At 39.9% G+C, this 21,399-nt stretch overlaps 1 protein-coding gene across 1 annotated transcript; it reads right to left on the bottom strand.

Moving 5' to 3' along the window:
* Nucleotides 1–20,597: 20,597 nt before the first annotated feature.
* Nucleotides 20,598–21,056, bottom strand: LOC131008134 (uncharacterized). Its single transcript, XM_057935029.1, has one exon. It carries the CDS (start codon nt 21,054–21,056, stop codon nt 20,598–20,600), a length of 459 nt encoding a protein of 152 aa, XP_057791012.1.
* Nucleotides 21,057–21,399: the final 343 nt, after the last annotated feature.

The following is a 21,399-nucleotide window of genomic DNA, read 5'->3' as shown; positions in this document are numbered from 1 at the left end:
CAAGTCTAAGTCCGAGATTGTCCTTCAAGAAATCGAAGGCAATGGACAGGCGATTCCATCACCCCAGCTAAGTGTGCAAGTGAATGCACCACAGGACACTGCACAAACCATTGTCACAGTTGTACCACCACCGCTTCGTCGTAGTAGGAGGGTTCCAACCCGATCGATTTATGTTGTTGGGAGAATCTTCGGATCTTCCTCCTGATAATGAACAAAAGGATATCGACCCTGACAACTTTAGACAAGCGATGGAAGATTTAGATGCAGATTCTTGGTACGACGCCATGGTTTCTGAAATAGAATCCATGACTGCTATGCATGTATACGAGAAAACTGAATTACCAGATGGCTTCTTGGCCATAGGTAGTAAGTGGGTATACAAGAGAAAAAGAGATTCGGATGGCGAAGTCGCGGCTTTTAAAGCTAGACTGGTGGCGAAAGGCTATACCCAGGAACATGGTATAGATTATAATGAAACTTTTTCACAGGTTGCCATGCTTAAGTCCATCTGAATACTCCTTGCCATAGCAGCCCACATGAACCTTGAGGTTTGGCAAATGGATGTCAAAACCGCTTTCTTAAACAGTTTCCTTGAAGAATGAAGGGACATCTATATGCAGCAACCCGAAGGGTTTGTGAAGAAGGGCGAAGAGCATCTTGTATGGAAGCTGAAGAAGTCCATTTATGGACTTACGCAAGTTTCGAGGTCATGGAACAAACATTTTGACGAGGTCATTAAATTCTATGGATTTACTCGTTGTGAGAACGAAAGTTGCGTGTACCATTTAGATGCCAATGGTGACGTGGTTTTCCTTGCACTTTATGTAGATGATATCCTCTTCATTGGCAACAATGTGGCGCTATTATCGGACATAAAGAAGTGGTTATCCGAACAGTTTCAAATGAAGGACTTAGAAGATGCAGCGTACATCCTGGGGATCAAGGTTGTTCGTGATCGCCAGAAAATGATGTTAAGCTTATCTCAAACGTCCTACATTGATATTGTGGTTGCTCGTTTTAGCATGCAAACTGCCAAGAAAGGGTTGCTATCTTTCAGACATGGCATTCCTCTGTCTAAGGACATGTGTCCTAAGACGCCTAGTGAGGTTGAGGAAATGAGGAAGGTACCATATGCTTCCACGGTAGGTAGCCTCATGTATGCGATACTTTGCACGAGACATGATATTTGCTATGTCGTTGGCATGGTTGCAAGATATCAGTCAAACCCTGGACCAGGACACTGGACTGCGGTAAAACATATTCTCAAGTACTTGAAAAGGACTCGAGATTATAGGTTAGTTTACCAGTCAGACAGTCTAACTCCTTTGGGTTGTACCGATTCGGATTTCTAAGCTGACCGGAATGAGAAGAGATCTACCTCTGGTTATGTGTTTACCTTGGAACGTGGAGCCGTATCATGGTGGAGTGCAAAGCAGAAGTGCATTGCAGACTCCACCATGGAAGCCGAGTATGTAGCTGCTAAAGAGGCTGTATGGTTCCGGAACTACCTCTTGGATCTAGGAGTGGTACCTAATTTGCCTAAGAGTATCATAATTTATTGTGATAACTCGGGTGCAGTGGCAAATTCTAAGGAACCCAGGACCCACAAGGCGACCAAACACATAGAGAGAAAGTACCACATCATACGAAAAATCCTACACAGAGGAGATGTGCTGGTTGAGAAGATCAATACCTTGGAGAACTTAGCTGATCCTTTCATAAAGAGTTTACCGCAGAAAGCCTATGAGAAGCATGCTCGAGGGATGGGATTGCGGTTGATGCCACCCACTTAGAGAAACTTTCAGTATAAGTGGGAAAAGTGATAGTGTTGTAATAGCTAGTATTTAGACACATTGTATACTAAAACTTTGCTTTAGTATAAGTGGGAGATTGTTGGATTTGTATACTGAAAGCAAGAACGTTTTATGCTTGTATACAATAATTCATGTGTTCACTAATTAATCTCCTATCTGATTGTGTTCATGATTGCATATCTATGTTCTTTATCTCTATATAAGTAGATTATATGGTGTGTTGTAGATCACAGAAGACCATATAATTGGAATAACCTTAAGAGATATAAAATGATCACAGTCGAAATGACTCTAGGACGAGTTGTTGGTTTAGGCTGCAGTATGGATGGAAGGAGTTTGTCTTGACTACTTTTCTATACTAGTACGTCATAACGTATTGATAGGATCACAGTGAGATGTATTCTTCTATCTGACATAAGTGAAGAATCAAGATCTCAGTGACTTAATAGAATCTTAATACTAATAAGATTTCAAATATATATGTTGATTCGTATATCACTTTGACTTACTATGGGTGAGAGTTATATAGTAACTTGAGTACTCTGTATCTTGAGTGATAGCGGTCAATATATGGTATTTGATTATCTGTATTAGTACCCTTATCCGGTATAGGATAATGACATCCCCTTAAGGAGCTCAATAAGGTTTATTGCGTTAAACCCTGCAAGTTGATTAAGTTCAGACGCAATAATAAAGTTTGAGTGGTACTGCTTAAGGATTACAAAGAGATTAATTAATTTAAGCTGTCATAGCTCTAATTAATTAATGGATGTCGGATATTTTAAATACGGAGATTTAATAAGTCTAAATACAAGCCCCGACTCATCACCGGCAATAAAGGGGTAAGTCAATATTGATTCTCTAGTGCAATGAATTAATACTTATGAATTAATTATGATCTGGGCCGATCATAGAAATTAATTCATTAGAGGCCCATCTTTATTTCTTATATCTGGTCCCTGGACTGGTCCAAACTCTCTTGTGCCCTAGTAGGAGAATTTTCGCCCATCACAGTTATTGGTGCCCTAGGACTGTATTTTGTATTTAAATACAGTTGTCTGCTCTCAGAAAGACACACACGATATTTAGGGTTTCGAGAGAGCAGCAGAGGGGCGCCAACTTTGAGAAGGCTGATTTCTCCTTGGGAACTCTCACAGCTCGTTGTCCATCCAACAGTGAAGGTTGAGCGGAATACAGTTCAGAAGATCAGAACTGGAGTCTTTCAACTCAGTCATCGACAGCCTCTGCATACAATTCTCAAGTAATTAAGTGTTTCTAACTCCAATGTGCAGCACTTAAATTCATAGAGCATGTTAGGGATTAATCGTTGTATGCTGAATTAAGATATCCGAGAAACGATCCTATTGGGGCTATAATCCTTCACTTCAGTCGTCTCGGTTTGTTGTGCACCCGCAAGCACACATTCAAGTTTGCTGTGCACCCGTAAGCACACGCATCGGTTTGCTGTGCACCTGTAAGCACATGCCCAGTGAAGTTGTTGGTCTGATCAACCGACCGTGGATGTAGGAAGTGTTTTCCGAACCACGTAAAAATCTTTGTGTTATTTACAGCTTTCAGTACTTTCCTTCTTACTTGTGTTTTTACCTTCCTAAACTAAAAACTGATTAATTGCAAAGAGAAACTTAACTGTTGACAACGTGATTAATATGACAGGCTATTTCGAAACTAAAGTTTTTCGCTGCGTGTGTTATCAGTCTAACTGATCTATCTTCTGATAGTCAGTAAGATTCATAACATCTCTCTATTTTTCAAACTCAACTAAAGCCTTACGTGTATCAGTTAACGTCTTTGACTTAACTGATAACTCCTTACTGAAGAGCATTCAGTATCAGTCGTCAACCCTGTATAGACAAAACTCTTTTCAATAAACTGGTTGAGTCAGTTTGTCTTAAAGTTCATTTTATCGAAAAATAGCCCATATGTGTATTCCCCCTCCCATACACCTATTCGAGACCCTCCGGACCTAATAGTTATTAACTTATTTTATATAGTCTAAAAAAAAACTTATTTTATATGTTATGTAATCTTGAATATATTATGTTTTTGCATTTCATGTTTTGCTAAATAATTTATATCTTTAATATCTATGTTTATTTTATACATTATACATTAGATCATTAAGAATAATAAAATATAAATGATAATTTTATTTTTACGCCTTTAACTTTATATATATATATATAGGGGCGCGCTCCAGTGAGACCCCCTATTTTTCGTGAGATACTGAGTACAATGAATAAGACGTATATACTGATGAACAAGGCAGTATATACTGATGAATAACGGAATTTAAAATATTTCGCTCCCTCCAGGATTCGAATCCTGAGAAAAAAAATCTCCCTCTAGATACAATATCAGCCATAGGATTGATGAAATAAACACACGAGATCATGTCTCAGGTCTCATTAAAAATAGGGGTCTCATTGGAGCGCTCCCATATATATATATATATATATATATATATATATATATATATATAGTGCGCCCCTCTATTTTTCGTGTAACATGAGTACAATGAATAAGACATATAATACTAATGAACAAAACGCATATCTAATGAACAAGATGTATATATTGATGAAAAATAAAATTTAAAAAATTCGTAATGAATAAGACATATATACTGATGAACAGGGCCGTATATACTGATGAACAACGCAGCATATACTGATGAATAACAAAATTTAAAATATTCTGCTCCCTCCAGGATTCGAACCCTGCGAAAACAAATCACCCTCCAGATACAATATCAGCCATAGGATTGATAAAATAAACGCACCAGATCGTGCCCTAGATCTCACTAAAATTAGGGGGTCTCATTGGAGCGGTCCCCCTATATATATATATATATATATATATATATATATATATATATATATATATATATATAGGATTGCATTCTATGACAACCATTCCCCTGGATAGAGAATAAAGACCAAATCAAGGTCATTCATTGAATCCCAATCAACGATCCAGATTGCATCCGGATTTAATTTTTCATGTAATAAAAAATTGGTGAGTAGCATTTATTTAATCGAAAAAGGTCAAATGTGTAAAAACCAAATTGACCGAATTCATCCCATTGAACAAACTCCAGAAATTCCTCTCTTCCCATTCTGAGACCTGATCTATTTCGACGAACATATCGATGAACATTACTATGTTCATTTATTTTTATAAGAACATATCGACGAACATGTCGACGAACATTAGTATTTTTATTTATTTTTATACGAACATATCGACTGTCACGGCCCGACTTTCAGAAAAAAAGAATGTATAAATGTCGAAGCATGACTAAAAGAGAACTCAATAACTAGAAGTGAATGTAAACCGAATTTAACTTAGTAGAGAATGGTCTGAACCCAAAGTGTAAGATAACATTAATTTATATTAGCAAAGCGTACAAGATTCATTTTGATTTACAAAATAGGAAGCGAGTGGAGATACACAAAAACGTTGTTCCATTAAAGGAACTAGTTATATACAATAGCAAAAAGGATTTTTATCTCAGCACCACACTCCACATTCACCGCTCAACCTGCAAACATTTTAAAAAGATTTGGCTGAGCACTATTGTACTCAGAGCAATTGCCGTTTATAGAACATTTGAAAAGAATCGTATAATAAAATGTTTCTTGCTTAACAGTATGCATATGAAGCTTTTAAACAAAAATCATACATCATAAGCATACAAAACTTTACTTTCTTTAACTGCCTCTACTATTGGTACAACTTATAACTGTATGATCGTTGAGGAATTTTCTTCCACATACGATTCCCTTCATCAGAACTGAGGAACCTGGCCAAGTTCTACCCAGTTCTGACTTCCGTGCGCACTACACTCTGGCTAGTACTAGCACAGAGCACGATCGTTAACTCGTTGTTAAATCGCAAAGCCAACTTCATGCCACTTAATAGCACATACCCAATAGAGAGTAAAACATTGAAGCATGAACATTCACATTTTGCTTTCATAAATATCAGAGCTTAGTAACTCAAAAAGTACATTTGAACATAAACACACCTGATATACAAGATGGTCTTGATCTTGCTATAGAGTGGTTCCCACTTAGGTATCCTCTTCAGTTGGGCCTACAATATAAACCTTAGGTTTAGTATCAATAAACTAAGGCTACAATGTCATTACATATAATCTACTCTTCCTCATAGGTCTATACTTCAATCCTAGAATCGCAACACTGAATTAATCAATTATAAAGTTTTAGCATATCATGAATATGCATGCACATATAGTTCTTATTCGATAATAACATAATTTCTCAACTTAATGCAAAGTACATAATAAATCTTTAAATCATCAAAGCATATAATAATAAGTCACATCATTATATCACATTTACACATTACACATAATTAACTAAGTTCACTTGAGCACACTTAGCCATACTTGAAAAACTTTATCTTTATAATTGCAATAGCACATCATATCTTCTACATGTCACTCAACTTCAAAATAATATTATAAATTCATTGAAAATGAATCAGACAATATGACATATAGTTTTAAAAACCTTTATATATATGTTGGGAACCTTGTGGAATATCCTAACCCTTGTTTTGATGATACCAAAATTCATAGGACTTAATTGTAATAGACTAGAATTGCTTTGAACTCAAGTGTTAGAGTTCGTTTCTAGTTTAGTTTGCGGTGTCGAAGACTGAAGACTGAAGACTGAAGACTGCAGATACCAACTGAAGTATCAGTTGAAGACTAATTACTTAATGCGCGCAATGGACTGATACTAAAGTCAAGTATCAGTTGAATATTCCTCCTCGGATTGATCTTCCAATGTTCAGAGGAAGCCACGTGCTCACAAAGTACAGCCGCATTAAATGCAGAGATCTCAGGATCTTATCTCTGCAAAGGTCATTCCTATCTGGTGGTTACTTTTCAGAGACGTCACATCTCCTGTCCATCAAAGAGAGCCGTTTCCACCCAGACAAGAAACCTCGAAGAAGCCTCAGCCCAAATTCGAATTGCTCTCCAACGAAAGAAATCTTGATGACGTTCTACGCCAACGGATCTATTCAAGAGTTCTCCTACAAATAGCGCTCGAGGATCACTTCAACCTTCACCGATTCAAAGACATAAGCTGAAGCTCTGCCGAAATTGCTACTCAGCTTAAAGCTTAATCTCTCCAAAGTTTGAATCGAAGAAGAGAATTCCAAAGCCAAAATCAGTCACTGCTGATTACACACATTCTCTTAGACCTTAGGCAAACCTTTGTTTACCCAGAAGCCAAAGGTCAAACTTGCTTCAAAGAACTTGTTCTTTGTAGTGAAGTTGGCACTCGTTCAAACCTCATCCCCAAAAGAGTGTTTGAGTGATTCGGAGTTCAGGAAGGTACTCTGACTCTGAGTGAGAAGTCTTAGCACGGGTTGTGTTGAGCAGAGAAATCCGACGCGAGTGAAGCGTGGGTCCTGAATAAGGGTTTTCTTCAGTGGTACGGTTGTGTGCACCCGAAAAGCACACAGTTTAATTTGCAGTGCACCTGTTAAGCACTTGCGTAGTGGATTGTTGGTCTGATCAACCAACCGTGGATGTAGGAAAGGGTTTTTCTGAACCACGTAAAAGTCTCTGTGTTGTTTACAGTTTTCAGTTTTACATTCTTACTTGTGTTATTTCAATTGATAAACTGAACACTGATTAACTGCAAAGAGAAACCTTAAATCCAACAACGTGCTCCACCGAGGCTATTGCGAAACTAAGTTTAATTTTCGCTGCGTATGATATCAGTCTGACTGATCTATCTTTTGATAGTCAGGAAGAGTGATATCATCTCTGTCTTAGCAAACAATGACTGAAGCCCTTACGTGCATCAGTTAAGTTTCAACAGCTTAACTGATAACTCTTTACTGAAGAGCTTTCAGTATCAGTCGTCAACCCTGTTTGGTCAAAACTGTTTTCAGTAAAACAGACGTCTGTGTTTGCATGCAAAGTTTCGTTTTGATCTCTAACCGAGATCCCTCTGATTGAGGATTCGATAAAAATAGCCCATAGGTGTATTCCCCCCCATACAGCTATTCGAGACCCTTTGAACCTAACAATTGGTATCAGAGCAGATTGTTCGCAAGAACTATCTGTATCTGATTAGGTTCTAATTGAACTACATCCTAATGAGGGTATTTTGTTTTTGATCAAAATCTTTTGCTCAAGTTTCTTCTTGAGATTGCTTGCTCCGTGGTCTCTTTCTGTTTCCTGTGTGTTTCTCCCTGTTTTCTCTTCAATGTACAGGAACAAGAAAGACTCATCCAGCGATTATGTTCATACATACTTTCGAGGAATCAACGGACTTGAGATCGGGACACTAGACTCTGATGACGAAGATAGATTCATCTTTCCAGAAGAAAATTTGAGTCCAACCCACTCACAGTTAGAAAGAACAAGCAGATATGATCAAACACGACTAGAGTATCAACACCTAAGTACGAGATTTGAAAATCTCCTTAGGGAGCACAAACAGATCATCAGAGAGATTGATCGTGTGCAAGATGCTCGAAGGATCGTCATGCGCCACTTCATTATAGATGAAGACGAAGCTGACAAAAGAGATGTTCAGGAGCGCAGATTGATCAACAGACTGAAACTTCTTCAGTCTCAGAAATAAGAACTTCTGCCACGTCTCGAGGAAACAGAGACAGAATTTAAAAAGGCGTCAGAAGTTTTTGAAGGAGTGATTCATGAAGAATCACTTCAGTACAGAAAAAAGATGAAACGTGAAAGGAACGTACAACAACAGCCAACGGACTTGAAATCGAAGGAGAACCAGTCATAAAACTCAGGGGGAACTTGCACTTCAAACAACGACTAATTTAGTGATAGTCACTGTGTAAGCTTAATGTGAGAGTCCTTAACTAGGACTATACTGATATCTTACAACCATGCTAACTGCATAGCCGATTGTTGGATTTGTATACTGAAAGCAAGAACGTTTTATGCTTGTATACAATGTTTCCTAAGTTCACTATCTAATCTCCTATCTGATTGTGTTCATGATTGCATATGTATGTTCTTTATCTCTATATAAGTAGATTATATGGTGTGTTGTAGATCACAGAAGACCATATAATTGGAATAACTTTAAGAGATATAATATGATCACAGCCGAAATAACTCTAGGACAAGTTATTGGTTTAGGCTGCAGTATAGATGGAAGTAGTTTGTCTTGGCTACTTGTCTATACTGGTACGTCATTACGTATTGATAGGACCACAGTTTGAGATGTATTCTTCTATCTGACTTAAGTGAAGAATCAAGATCTCGGTGAGTACTTATAAATCTTAATACTAATAAGTATTCAGATATATATATTAATTCGTATATCACTTTGACTTACTATGGGTGAAAGTTATATACTAACTCGAGTACTCTGAATCTTGGATGATAGCGGTTAATATATGATATTTGATTATCTGTATTAGTACCCGTATCCGGTATAGGATAATGACATCCCCTTAAGGAGCTCAATAAGGTTTATTACGCTAAACCCTGCAGGTTGATTAAGTTCAGGCGTAATAATAAAGTTTGAGTGGTACTGCTTAAGGAATTATTAAGAGATTAATTAATTTAAGCTGTCAGAGCTCTAATTAATTAATGGATGTCGAATATTTTAAATACGGAGATTTAATAAGTCTAAATACAAGCCCCGACTCATTACCGGTAATAAAGGGGTAAGTCAGTATCGGTTCTCTAGTGGAATGAACTGATATTTATAAATTAATTATGGTCTGGGCTGACCATAGATAAATTAATTTATTTGAGGCCCATCTTTATTCCTTGTATCTGGTCCCTGGGCTGGCCCAATGTCTCCTAGCCCTAGAAGAGACAGAAATCGTCCCCCTCACTAATGTAGCGCCCCCTACGTATTTTAATTCTATTAAATACAGCTGTCAGCTCTCAGGAAAAAAGACTGATAAAAATTAGGGTTTTGAGAGCAGAGCGGGGCGCAGGAAATCGTGAGTAGTCATTCTGTCTTGGGAATTTCCATAGCTCGTTGTCCATCCAACGTTGGGAATTGAGCGGGATACAGTCGAGAAGATCAGAGCTGGAGTCAGATTTTCGCAGGAAACCAAGTTCTGGCAGTCTCCGTAAAACGGCCATAACTTCCTCCACAGAACTCCGATTCAGACAAATCAGGCGGTCACGGAAATCTCTCTCGAAGACGAAGAAGTCGTATTTCTGGGCGAAATATGATTGGAGGTCGTTTGAGGGGTCAAACGGAGCGTTGAAGTTGGCTGACCTGTTCAGCAACAGATTGACGAATTCTTCTGAATTCTTCAGGTAATTCTGAACTCCAACGTGCAGCTGTTAAATTCATAGGAGCATGTTAGGATTTAATCGTTGTATGATAAATTAATAATAATTCAAGAAATGATCATCGGGCAATCAGAGCATTAATTCATTTTAATATTCCTTCAGATCCACCTATATATCTCTGCTAGGTCTCAAGGTTAAAATCATATTATACATTCCTGAATCCGCTAAACAGTTATCTCTGCTAGGTCTCAAACCGAATAGCTAAACATGCAAACTATTGATCAGATAATTCACAAGAAATTAAGCTCCAGGAATTATGAATCATAAACTGAAATGCACAAAGGTATTAACAAATAAATCACATAAATTCAATTAACTATTTACAAACCCTAGAATCAGCTAAACGAAACTAGCCAGACATAATAAAATAAAACATAAACATAATTAAAAAGAACACAATTAAAAAAAACTGAATTATATAAAAACTGAATAAGAAAGATTGTAGCGGCTTGAATCTTCAATCTTGATCCAAGCCTTGAAAACTGGAAAACAATAAAATTCTAAAAGCGAGAAAACTGAAATATGAATGTTCGGGTTCGGGCGTCCTTGAATAGGTCAAAAGAGGGCCTATTTATAGTTTTCAGATTTCCTTCGATCACCATGGAAGTTGCCATGCAAAGTAGAATTCTAATGGTAATAGAATCGTGTAAAATAAGGCAACTCTCCAACTGGATGCGCGCTCCGAAAAATACTCCTACTCTTGCCGAATTCGCAGCTCTCGCCAGAGGAATGGTGATTTCTCTAGAAAAGGCTATCGCCAGAGGAATGGACCTCGCCAGGGGGACGGATCGCGCCAGAGAAATGGTTATCGCCAGAGAAATGGTGATTTCTCTGCTCTGCATCATTCTCCTCTGCCCAGAGAAATGGTGATTTCTCTGCTCTGACTATTGACTCCTCTGGTCAGAGAAATGGTGATTTCTCTGCTATGCATTATTTCTCTGTTCTGACTACGCTACTATGGAGATTGATTTCTCTGACTATTGAGCGCTGGGCTTTACTTCTCTGATGCTGGTGCTTCTCTGCTCTGGAGATGTCAGTTCCTCTGCTCTGGAGACCAGAACACCTAGAAAATGCCAAATTCATCCAAAATTCTCCAAAATTGCATTTTTCCATCTCGAAAGCCTAAATCTCCTGCAAAGCATAAAATACACAATAAAACGTACCAATTTCCAGAAGATTATCTTAAAATACGCACATACAAACCCTTAAAAATAGAGCAATTTAAGCATAAATCAATGTGTTTAGTCCGATGTGTCATTACTTTTACACTTTCTTTTCTTTTTAACTGACACGTGCAAACTTCGTTCAAAACGGATGACACACGATCACACGATCCCGCCCTTTTTACTAACAAGCGGAGTGATCCGCGTGCCACGTCTCCATTTGCACGGATTTCAAACGTTTATTGAAACCGCCTCATGCACGATCTTTTACATTCTCTTCAAAAACGTTTCATCTTCGACTAAAGATTTACTTAATCTCAGATAAATCTTTTGAGCAAAATTCTTTGAGTGTGTTTTCCCTGCAAGACTAACAGTGAAAATCCACAGTTCAACCTCTGTGAGAACCAATTTACAGATTTTTGCAGAAATCTTCAACACTCAAAATTCCTCATGGGCATCTCAACAAGTAGTGTGTTACGAATCCTTTGTAACAATGGAGGCATTCCAGAGTCATGTTGATTTCAACAAGATCAATGAAATCTTGGAACGACATGGATGGATGAAGTTCATTCAATGCTCACCAGAGTTTCTTCTCGACGAGTCGATCATCAGAGAATTCTACGACAACATCAAGACTGATGAGTCAACTGGTGATCTCTGCGTTCACAAATGGAGATTTCTCAGACTCCACAAAGATACTCATCAACATCTCCCAAGCTGCAAGAGAAATGTTCAATCTCCCAACTGATGGACCAGCCCCATTCTTTGTCGATGACGAAGCCACAGATCTCGTGAGAGAAGCGCTGATGAGTGATGCACCTGTCGGCCACAATATCACAAATGTTCTGAGCCTTTCAAGACTGCATCCTCATCTCAGACCCATTGCCAAAATGATCAAGAAATGCTGGTTTGGCACTCTTGGATCCCCTGGTTATCTCTCAAGACCACACAAACTGGTGTTGATCGCCCTGCTTCAGAAAGGTCTATTCAACTGGGAGAAGGCCTATCTTCAGATCCTTGCTGAAGAGAAGAAGGAATCCCATTCCACCAAGCATCTACGTCAAGGAACCAGAGTTTCAGCACTTATTCTCTACAGTGCAAAGGAGACTCAATGCTTCTGGAAGAACACCACTCAAGTGTCTTCCACCATCCATCTGTTTGAAGGACAGAAAAGTTCAGTCAAAGGGAATGTCAGTATATCAACTGAAATCCATCTCCTCACTTCAGAGCCACGATACAAGACTCGAGGCTCGATCAAAAGAAATTTTGACAGCTTGACATCTCCAGTCAAGATCTCACTCGACACTCCTCAAAGGTCTCTCAATGAGGATCATGAAGAAGCTGCACCGAAAGCTTCTGAAGAAGTGCTAATTCCAAGCACTGAAACACCTCTGCAACAGTCCCCCACTGTTCCTCCACAAGATGAAGGAAATCAACAACCAGAGGAGACACAAGCAACCGATGACAGAGAAACTGATTCAGAAAAACTTCCTCTCAGAGGATTCTTCCACTACTGTCTGGAAGGGTTCGACAAGAAGGCAAAGTTTGATGAACCTGCTGACATCAACGCCGCATCCTCATCCAATGTCAATCAAACTGTCCTTCTCAAAAACTTTGTGACACAACTGTCTGAACACTGTGTCACAACCCTCTTTCCATCAATCCTTGCGACCCTGAATCCTGAAGAGTTCCAGGATCTCGTCAGCTACTTCTTCTTCATCTTTGTCAAAACCCTGCCCAAATCTCAATACAAGGAAATTGATGAAGTTATCACTGAGGAAGAAATGGAAGTCTTGGAGAACAGCATCTTTGAGAAATTCAAAGTTACTAATCTTTGGGATGCTATCCACGACTGGGCACCCAACTTCAAACTGTACTTGATTTCCAGAAGTCTTCTCAAAGAAGATGATGCTGAAGACTTTGAAGACCACCATGTGTCTCCACCGCGTCAGACTGCTCCAGCCGATGAAAAATATAAAGAAGCGCCAACTGAAGAGCAAAGACCTGCAAGGCCTCTCACTGATGAAGGATTTCAAATTCTAGATGAGAGACTGCTCATTCAAGAAGAAGCAACTTATGAGCTGAAAGTCAAAATAGCTTTTCTTGAATCAACAGTCACGCATCTTCAACAGCAACTGGAAATACAGAACAAGTACAGCGGTGTTCCTGAGTCTGATGACAAAGACAAACGAGAAGAAGACAAGAAAGGAAAAGGGAAGATGATTGAAGAACCAAAAGGAAGTCCTCCAAGGAAACCAAGCAAACAGCTCCGCATTAACTAAGGACTAAGGAAGATCAAGGAATGTCATCTAGTCAGAAACTCTTTATTTTGAAAATGATATTCTTAGATTGGCATAGTTCATTCTTCCTTGTTTTGTTCTTCTGCATACTTTTGAAACATTATCTTTTACAGATTTCGAGCTGATTTACGATTATTCAGTTTTTGTTCTCTTTACCTAAATTACTTGAGTTGATTATGGATTACCCAATTTAGGGGGGAACTCTGCTTAAGCTTTATCGGTACTTGACTATTTTCCTGACTAAGTGTTGGGAACTTGTCGTATTTACTTTTTCCTTCGACTGTTAAAGAAAATAGGGCATATGTGTCATAATGATTAACTGGCGACTTTGCGTTTTGCATTGGACTTTCAATTTCTGAATACCTCTTTTTGAGCATATCTTTTCAAATCATTGCATGCACTGTACGCCGCCTATTTTCAGCAAGAGATCGTGCCAAATATTCCATATCAGTTTATATCTCTTATTTTAAGATACTCCTCTGACGGGCATTGATTACGGACGTCAAAATTCATTAAAATTAACTTGGCGCGCAGATTTCAAACCGCCCACGTCTTTTCGATTGCCCTAGGAAACTGTTCATCTCCCACGATCACACTTTCTCCATTACGGCCACTCCTCAATCTTCCATTACTTTTGCATTCTCTCTAACTCCCAAAATCCACAGCATCCTACTGTGAGATTACTCGTTGCAAATTTTTTTTCTTCACAGATTTCAGATTCGAAATGGCCAAGACCAACATGAAGAAGAACGACAACAAGAAGGAGGCTCCGATCGAGAAAGAAGTCAGATATGAACAGTATGTGCACAAGGACTCTTTCAAGAAGAAGCCTGAATATGCAAAGGTCTCGACAATTCTCCACCGGCACGGATGGACCAAGTTCGTCACCAGCGAACCAAAATATCTACTCGATGATGCTGTTCGAGAATTCTACAAAAACCTTCGTTTCAACAACTCTGAAGAACTCATCTCAAAAGTCACTGTCATCACCTCGACAGATAGTGTTATAGAGACTCTCAACGTCTCTCAGATTATCAGAAAACTGTTCAATCTCCCGAACAGTGGAACTTCATTCTCCAGACTGACTGATAAGGAAGCCAATGAGACTCTGAAGTCTGCACTGAAGGATGAATCCGAGTCAACGGAAAGTCAAGTTACTCTTTCCCATCTTCATCCAGAGTATGCCTTGCTGGGCAAGATAATCCAGAAATGCTGGATAAGTGCTACCGGAACTCCCGACAAAGCTTCTCAACCTCAGAAGAATGTTATGGCAGCTCTTCTGAAGAACGAGTCCTACAACTGGGAAGAAGCTTATCTGAAGCTTCTCTATAATGTAGCTCACAACACGAGGCCGGCGACAATGGTTCGACAAGGGAACAGGGTCTCCCAGATTATCATCGAATGAACAAAGGAGCACAGATTTGTGCGATGGCTAAAGATGATTGACTTCACAGACAGTCTTCGTCTTTTCAAACCGGCAAGAAGAGAACCCCAAACTTTCTCCAAAGACGAAGGTAATTGATATCTCCTCTCCACAATCATCTGAGCCTGACTCCCCTGATTCACCTCCATCAAATCCTCCTGCTCGCATGAATGTGCCCCGCCGATCCCGTTCCATTCTCTCTAAAAACTCCTCCAGAAGACCAAACGAGTTGCCTTGGAAATCTTCTCCAAAATCCAAAGGCAAAGCTGTCATGGAAACTTTCCTAGAACAAGCTCCCACTGTTCTTGTTAAAGGTACTCAGGAAGTAGTTGAACTTTACTCAGAAGCTCAACGAAATGCTACAAGTCACCTCTGTCGTTTACTTGGTGATTTCGATACGTCATTAGAAGTCTACCGGAACCTTCATAGACTTCTCACGTATACCTTCCTCAAGACAGCACCCTGCTCACAAATCAACAGTCTTCACAACTCTGAAGCCGAAGACTCATTCGAAATGGAAGAGGCATCCCTGATCAGCCTCTTTCAAATTGAAAAAGTTTGGGATGTGATTCATGGATTTGACAGTTTCTCCATGAATAATCTGTGTTCTTCCAAACAGTTCAGACATCTCATCTCACTCAACGACGATGCTGGAACTTCGAAGGCATCTGAAGAGCCCTTCATCTCCGAACAAGTAACTTATGTTCACAGCTCTCCAGTATGCGACACTGCTCCACCGGCGGAATCTGTTGTTGATCCTGTCGCCTCTGAGCAACCGGTGACTGATCCAATGGTAGAAGATCCCTTCAGTCAGTTGAACTTGCCATCAACAATCTTTGCTGAAGTAGACCAGGCTAGCGTCACTGAATTTGAAGCGCCATTGCCAGACGAAGAACAAAGATCAACTGACATTGTTGATCTCCCAGCCTCTGAAGGACGAGTCGAGGACACCGCCAAGTCTCCTCAGCCTTCATCATCACCCCTCTTGAACACTGATGAGCTTACTCCTCCTGAAGGCGTCACCATCGGTCAAGAGCAGTCGATTTCTCAGCCTCCTGCTGAAGAAAGAGTAGAATGCTCTGCTCCACCGAGCACAGCAGAGGCATCCACCTCAAAAGCTCCAACTGACGATCAACAAGAACAAACCTCCTCTAACGATCAGGAAATACCAATAGAACACGTCGAGCTTCCTCGCGCAGAAGGACCTGTTCTATTTGATTCAGATGCAAAAACTGACGAGCTTCTTACCATCTGGAAACACAATCGGCCGCACAAGAATCTATTACGGATTTCTGACAATGTAGAAGATCCGATTGCTGTCTTGCTTGAGCATATTTCTGATCAACAACTTGAGATCGACTCACTCCATCATGAGCTCGAACGTCAAAACATCTATGGTGAAAAGTTTGTGAAGAAACTCGAAGAAGTCGAGAAACAGGCAACTGCAGACATGATTTACCATGCCGACTTGATCCACAAGCTTCAACAACAGTTAGGGGCAGAAGAAGTTGCTCTTCTCAAATTCAAGACAGAAATGCTTGATCTTGACCAAGGTATTCCCAAAATCAAGAAGGATCACAATAACCTGTGCAAACTTTTTCTTGAATCACAGATTCAAACGAAGACGCAACTTTTTGAGCTATCAGAGAAGATCAGGAAAATGCATCTTGAATTCCTGAAGACGTTCATGCCTGAAACTGCCGTCAGACACCTCGTTGCAGAAATAGTGAAACCTATCCTGGAACGACTTGCGAAAGTGGAACTGCAAATCCAACACCTAAAGAGTCCCCTGACTCTGCCCTCCTTCAGAAGATGTTTAGCAATCTTCAAGCTCTGAAAAGCCGACTTCCTCCCGATGATGCCAAAAAGGGGGAAGAGGATATAATGAAGCGCATCCGAAGGGAAGAGGAAATGATCCCTTCATACTTTAACAAGGCTGAAGAGATTATCTCATAGGTTGCTCCTACCATTTCATCAGTTGAACTCACCAGAAAGAGAGCCAGAGAAAGCTCCTCAAATGAGCCAGAACTGAAGAAGACGAAATTCGATTTTGTATCAACTCTAAAGGAAGGTCAAAAGCTCGAACACTACTTCAGTAAAGGACTGTTAGTATCATACCTGGAAAAGTTTGAGCGATCAGACAAATGGATACCGTCTGAGTTAAACGACTGGTGGGAGAAAACCAAGGAATGCTACACCAAATGGATGGTTTTTGCAAACATCCAAGGTGACAGGGATTACAGGAATGATGCCTGGAAGTATTTCCTACTGCAGCTGCAAAAACGAGATTTAGTCTTACAAATGCAAGATGCTCAAAGAAGACATGGAAAAAGCATTCCTGACCCTCAGAAGAAGACTGTGACTCCACCAAGGATTAAGAATGGAGTTAACAGAGACAGAATTAAGACTGAATTCAGATCCATATACAAGATTTGGAACTTGCATCCAGACTCCAGTGAAGCTAGAGAAATATGGGAAGCAGTCTTCAAGCTATACAATCAGAAACCGTGAGTCTCTTAGTTGTCTTCTGTATTGTTCTTTTCCGATTCCAAAGTGTAACTTAGACTGATGGCTTATCAGTCTTTCATTAATGAAAAGAACTTCTTTTTGATCTCAACCTGAAGACAATGACTCTTTGTCCAGGCTCTGATTATGTTTTTTTGTCTTCTCCTTGTTCTGTTTTAGAACAGTTTCGTTCTTAACTCTAAGTACAAGTTTTTAGGTTCTATTGTTTAGGGGCAACTATTTTCACCCCAGTTTTAGAACTTGTACTGTGAGTTCAGTCTTTTTGTTGTCTAGAACTGCTGTGTGGTTTTGGCATCATCAAAAAGGGGGAAATTGTTGGGAACCTTGTGGAATATCCTAACCCTTGTTTTGATGATACCAAAATTCATAGGACTTAATTGTAATAGACTAGAATTGCTTTGAACTCAAGTGTTAGAGTTCGTTTCTAGTTTAGTTTGCGGTGTCGAAGACTGAAGACAGAAGAACGAAAGGACTGAAGACTGAAGACTGCAGATACCAACTGAAGTATCAGTTGAAGAATCAGTTGAAGACTAATTACTTAATGCGCGCAATGGACTGATACTAAAGTCAAGTATTAGTTGAATATTCCTCCTCGGACTGATCTTCCAACGTTCAGAGGAAGCCACGTACTCACAAAGTACAGCCGCATTAAATACAGAGATCTCAGGATCTTATCTCTGCAGAGGTCATTCCTATCTGGTGGTTACTTTTCAGAGCTGTCACATCTCATGTCCATCAAAGAGAGTCGTTTCCACCCAGACAAGGAACCTCGAAGATTGAAGCCTCAGCCCAAATTCGAATTGCTCTCCAACGGAAGAAATCTTGATGACGTTCTACGCCAACAGATCTATTCAAGAGTTCTCCTACAAATAGCGCTCGAGGATCACTTCAACCTTCACCGATTCAACGACATAAGCTGAAGCTCTGTCGAAATTGCTACTCACCCTAAAGCTTAATCACTCCAAAGCTTGAATCGAAGAAGAGAATTCCAAAGCCAAAATCAGTCACTGCTAATTACACACATTCTCTTAGACCTTAGGCAAACCTCTGTTTACCCAGAAGCCAAAGGTCAAACTTGCTTCAAAGAACTTGTTCTTTGTAGTGAAGTTGGCACTCGTTCAAACCTCCTCCCCAAAAGAGTGTTTGAGTGATTCGGAGTTCAGGAAGGTACTCTGACTCTGACTGAGAAGTCTTAGCACGGGTTGTGTTGAGCAGAGAAATCCGACGCAAGTGAAGCGTGGGTCCTGAAGAAGGGTTTTCTTCAGTGGTACGGTTGTGTGCACCCGGCAAGCACATGGTTTGGTTTGCAGTGCACCTGTTAAGCACTTGCGGAGTGGATTGTTGGTCTGGTCAACCAACCGTGGATGTAGGAAAGGGTTTTTCCGAACCACGTAAAAGTCTCTGTGTTGTTTATAGTTTTCAGTTTTACATTCTTACTTGTGTTATTTCAATTGATAAACTGAACACTGATTAACTGCAAAGAGAAACCTTAAATCCAACAACGTGCTCCACCGAGGCTATTGCGAAACTAAGTTTAATTTCCGCTGCGTATGATATCAGTCTGACTGATCTATCTTTTGATAGTCAGGAAGATTGATATCATCTATGTCTTAGCAAACAACGACTGAAGCCCTTACGTGCATCAGTTAAGTTTCAACAGCTTAACTGATAACTCTTTACTGAAGAGCTTTCAGTATCAGTCGTCAACCCTGTTTGGTCAAAACTGTTTTCAGTAAAACAGGCGTCTGTGTTTGTATGCAAAGTTTCATTTTGATCTCTGACCGAGATCCCTCTGATTGAGGATTCGATAAAAATAGCCCATAGGTGTATTCCCCCCCCCCATACACCTATTTGAGACCCTCTGGACCTAACAATATCTATTGTATTGTAGAAGAAACTATGAATTAAAATAGTTACTAGATTATGAGATGTGTACAATTTAGTATGATCTACTAAAAATGGACAGTTTCAAACCATATAAATAGAACTTACTTTAAAAAAAAATACTAAACCTCATATAATGAAGCTGAAATTTGAACCACGACATCACAAAACATTATACTTAATATGAGAAAAGTTTTAGATTAATATAACTATATATGACCTTTCAAATAATTTGTGAAACATTAACTAAAATAATTGTGCAATAAAACACCTCTGCAAACTAACTTATTTGGAAAATTTGTAAATTATTGTATTATTAAACTGCGATTTTATTAAAAAAGAAAAAACCTAAAAAAAAACCCTTGAAAACACAAGAAAAGCAGACTAAGGGCCGAGCCTCATTAAAACCTTTCTAAGAAAAACCCAAAGGGAAAAATCTTAATAAGGAAAAAGAGTACTCGTCTACAAGACGAAAAGCAAGAAGGAAAGAGCGGAAGAGAAAGTTTCCGAAACTCCGGCCTAACCATCGTCCCCAAACAATCTCGGCTCTAACACAACGAAAACCAAAACCCAAAAAGCTCGGGAGGGAGAAAGTCCGGTGAGATGCCGTCGCCAAAAAACTACCAACCTCCAACGAGTCCAAATCCAAAAAAGGGAAGCTCCACGGCCGGTTATACGCCGTCGCCGTATGCACCCCACAACCCACAACCCAACAAACCCCAAGAAGAAAGCAGAAATGGTAGCTGCCAGGCCGGTAATATGCCGTCACCGGAAGCACCCTATTGCCAAGGGAACCCCGAAGGGAAAAAACCAGAGGCAAAAAGTTTCGGCCGGAAAGACGCCGTCGCCAGAAACCAACCAACCTCAAAGCAGGTCTGCTCTGAAAACTCTGATCGCTGCTTGTGGACTGCTCTGCTCTGGTCTCCAGAGCACGAACCTTCTCTGCCCTATCAGCTCTGCTCTGGAAACAGCTGGTCTGCTCTGCTCTGGTCTTCAGAGCACGAAACTACTCTGCTCTGGTGCCCAGCTCTGGAATGGCCTTCAGAGCCGCACTGCATCTGCTCTGACAACTGAAAATATCCGTGCCGAACTCTGCCCAGACCATTGAAAAGCTCTGCTCTGGTCTCATAACTTAACACGAACGGTGCTATGCGTTGCCATATCAAGAGACACCGCATGTTTAATCTCCTCCAGAGCGTAAGGCCACCAACCATCGCTTCGATCCAAGTTGGCCATCAAATCCGCCGGCTTATTGCCTTCCTGATAAATATGTAAGACTTGAAATTGGAAATCATCAAGTAGCCTTAAAGAGTTTTTCCAAGCCGCCAGAAAGCGCCAAGGCACATCAACCGACCGAGTCTGAAGAAGACTGACAATATAAGTTGAATCAGCTTCAAGCCAGAGTTGCCGCCAACCACGATGGTGAGCTATGTCAATAGCATGAATAACTACAAGGAGCTCAGCTTCAAAAGCAAAACCTTTTCCCCCTTTAAAGTGAAAACAACCTCGAACCCAGCCCCAATTATCTCTAAACACCCCGCCCGCAGCGATAATGCCCGGGGCACCCATTGCCGAGCCATCCATGTTTACTTTAATCCAGCTTCCTTGTAAATTATTGTATAAAATGGATAAAAATATAAGCCATATATTCCTAGAAACCTATGGACGTCTAGTTCCATTAAAAATAAAGTAGGGCTCAAAAATACCAAACGATCAGAGAGTAATACACCTTATACCATAACTTAGCAAAACTGTTCGATTTCGACCAATGTTTAAAATATAAGCCATATATTCCTAGAAACCTATGGACGTCTAGTTTCATTAAAAATAAAGTGGGGCTCAAAAATACCAAACGATCATAGAGTAATACATAGCAAAATTGTTCGATTTTGACCAATGTTTTTAAAACTAAGAGTCAATATATAAG

This window comes from Salvia miltiorrhiza, chromosome 2 (assembly GCF_028751815.1).
Source record: "Salvia miltiorrhiza cultivar Shanhuang (shh) chromosome 2, IMPLAD_Smil_shh, whole genome shotgun sequence".
In the NCBI taxonomy this organism is placed as follows: Eukaryota; Viridiplantae; Streptophyta; class Magnoliopsida; order Lamiales; family Lamiaceae; genus Salvia; species Salvia miltiorrhiza.
Note: the sequence above shows the minus strand (reverse complement) of the source record. Positions and strands in the feature narration are given on the sequence as shown.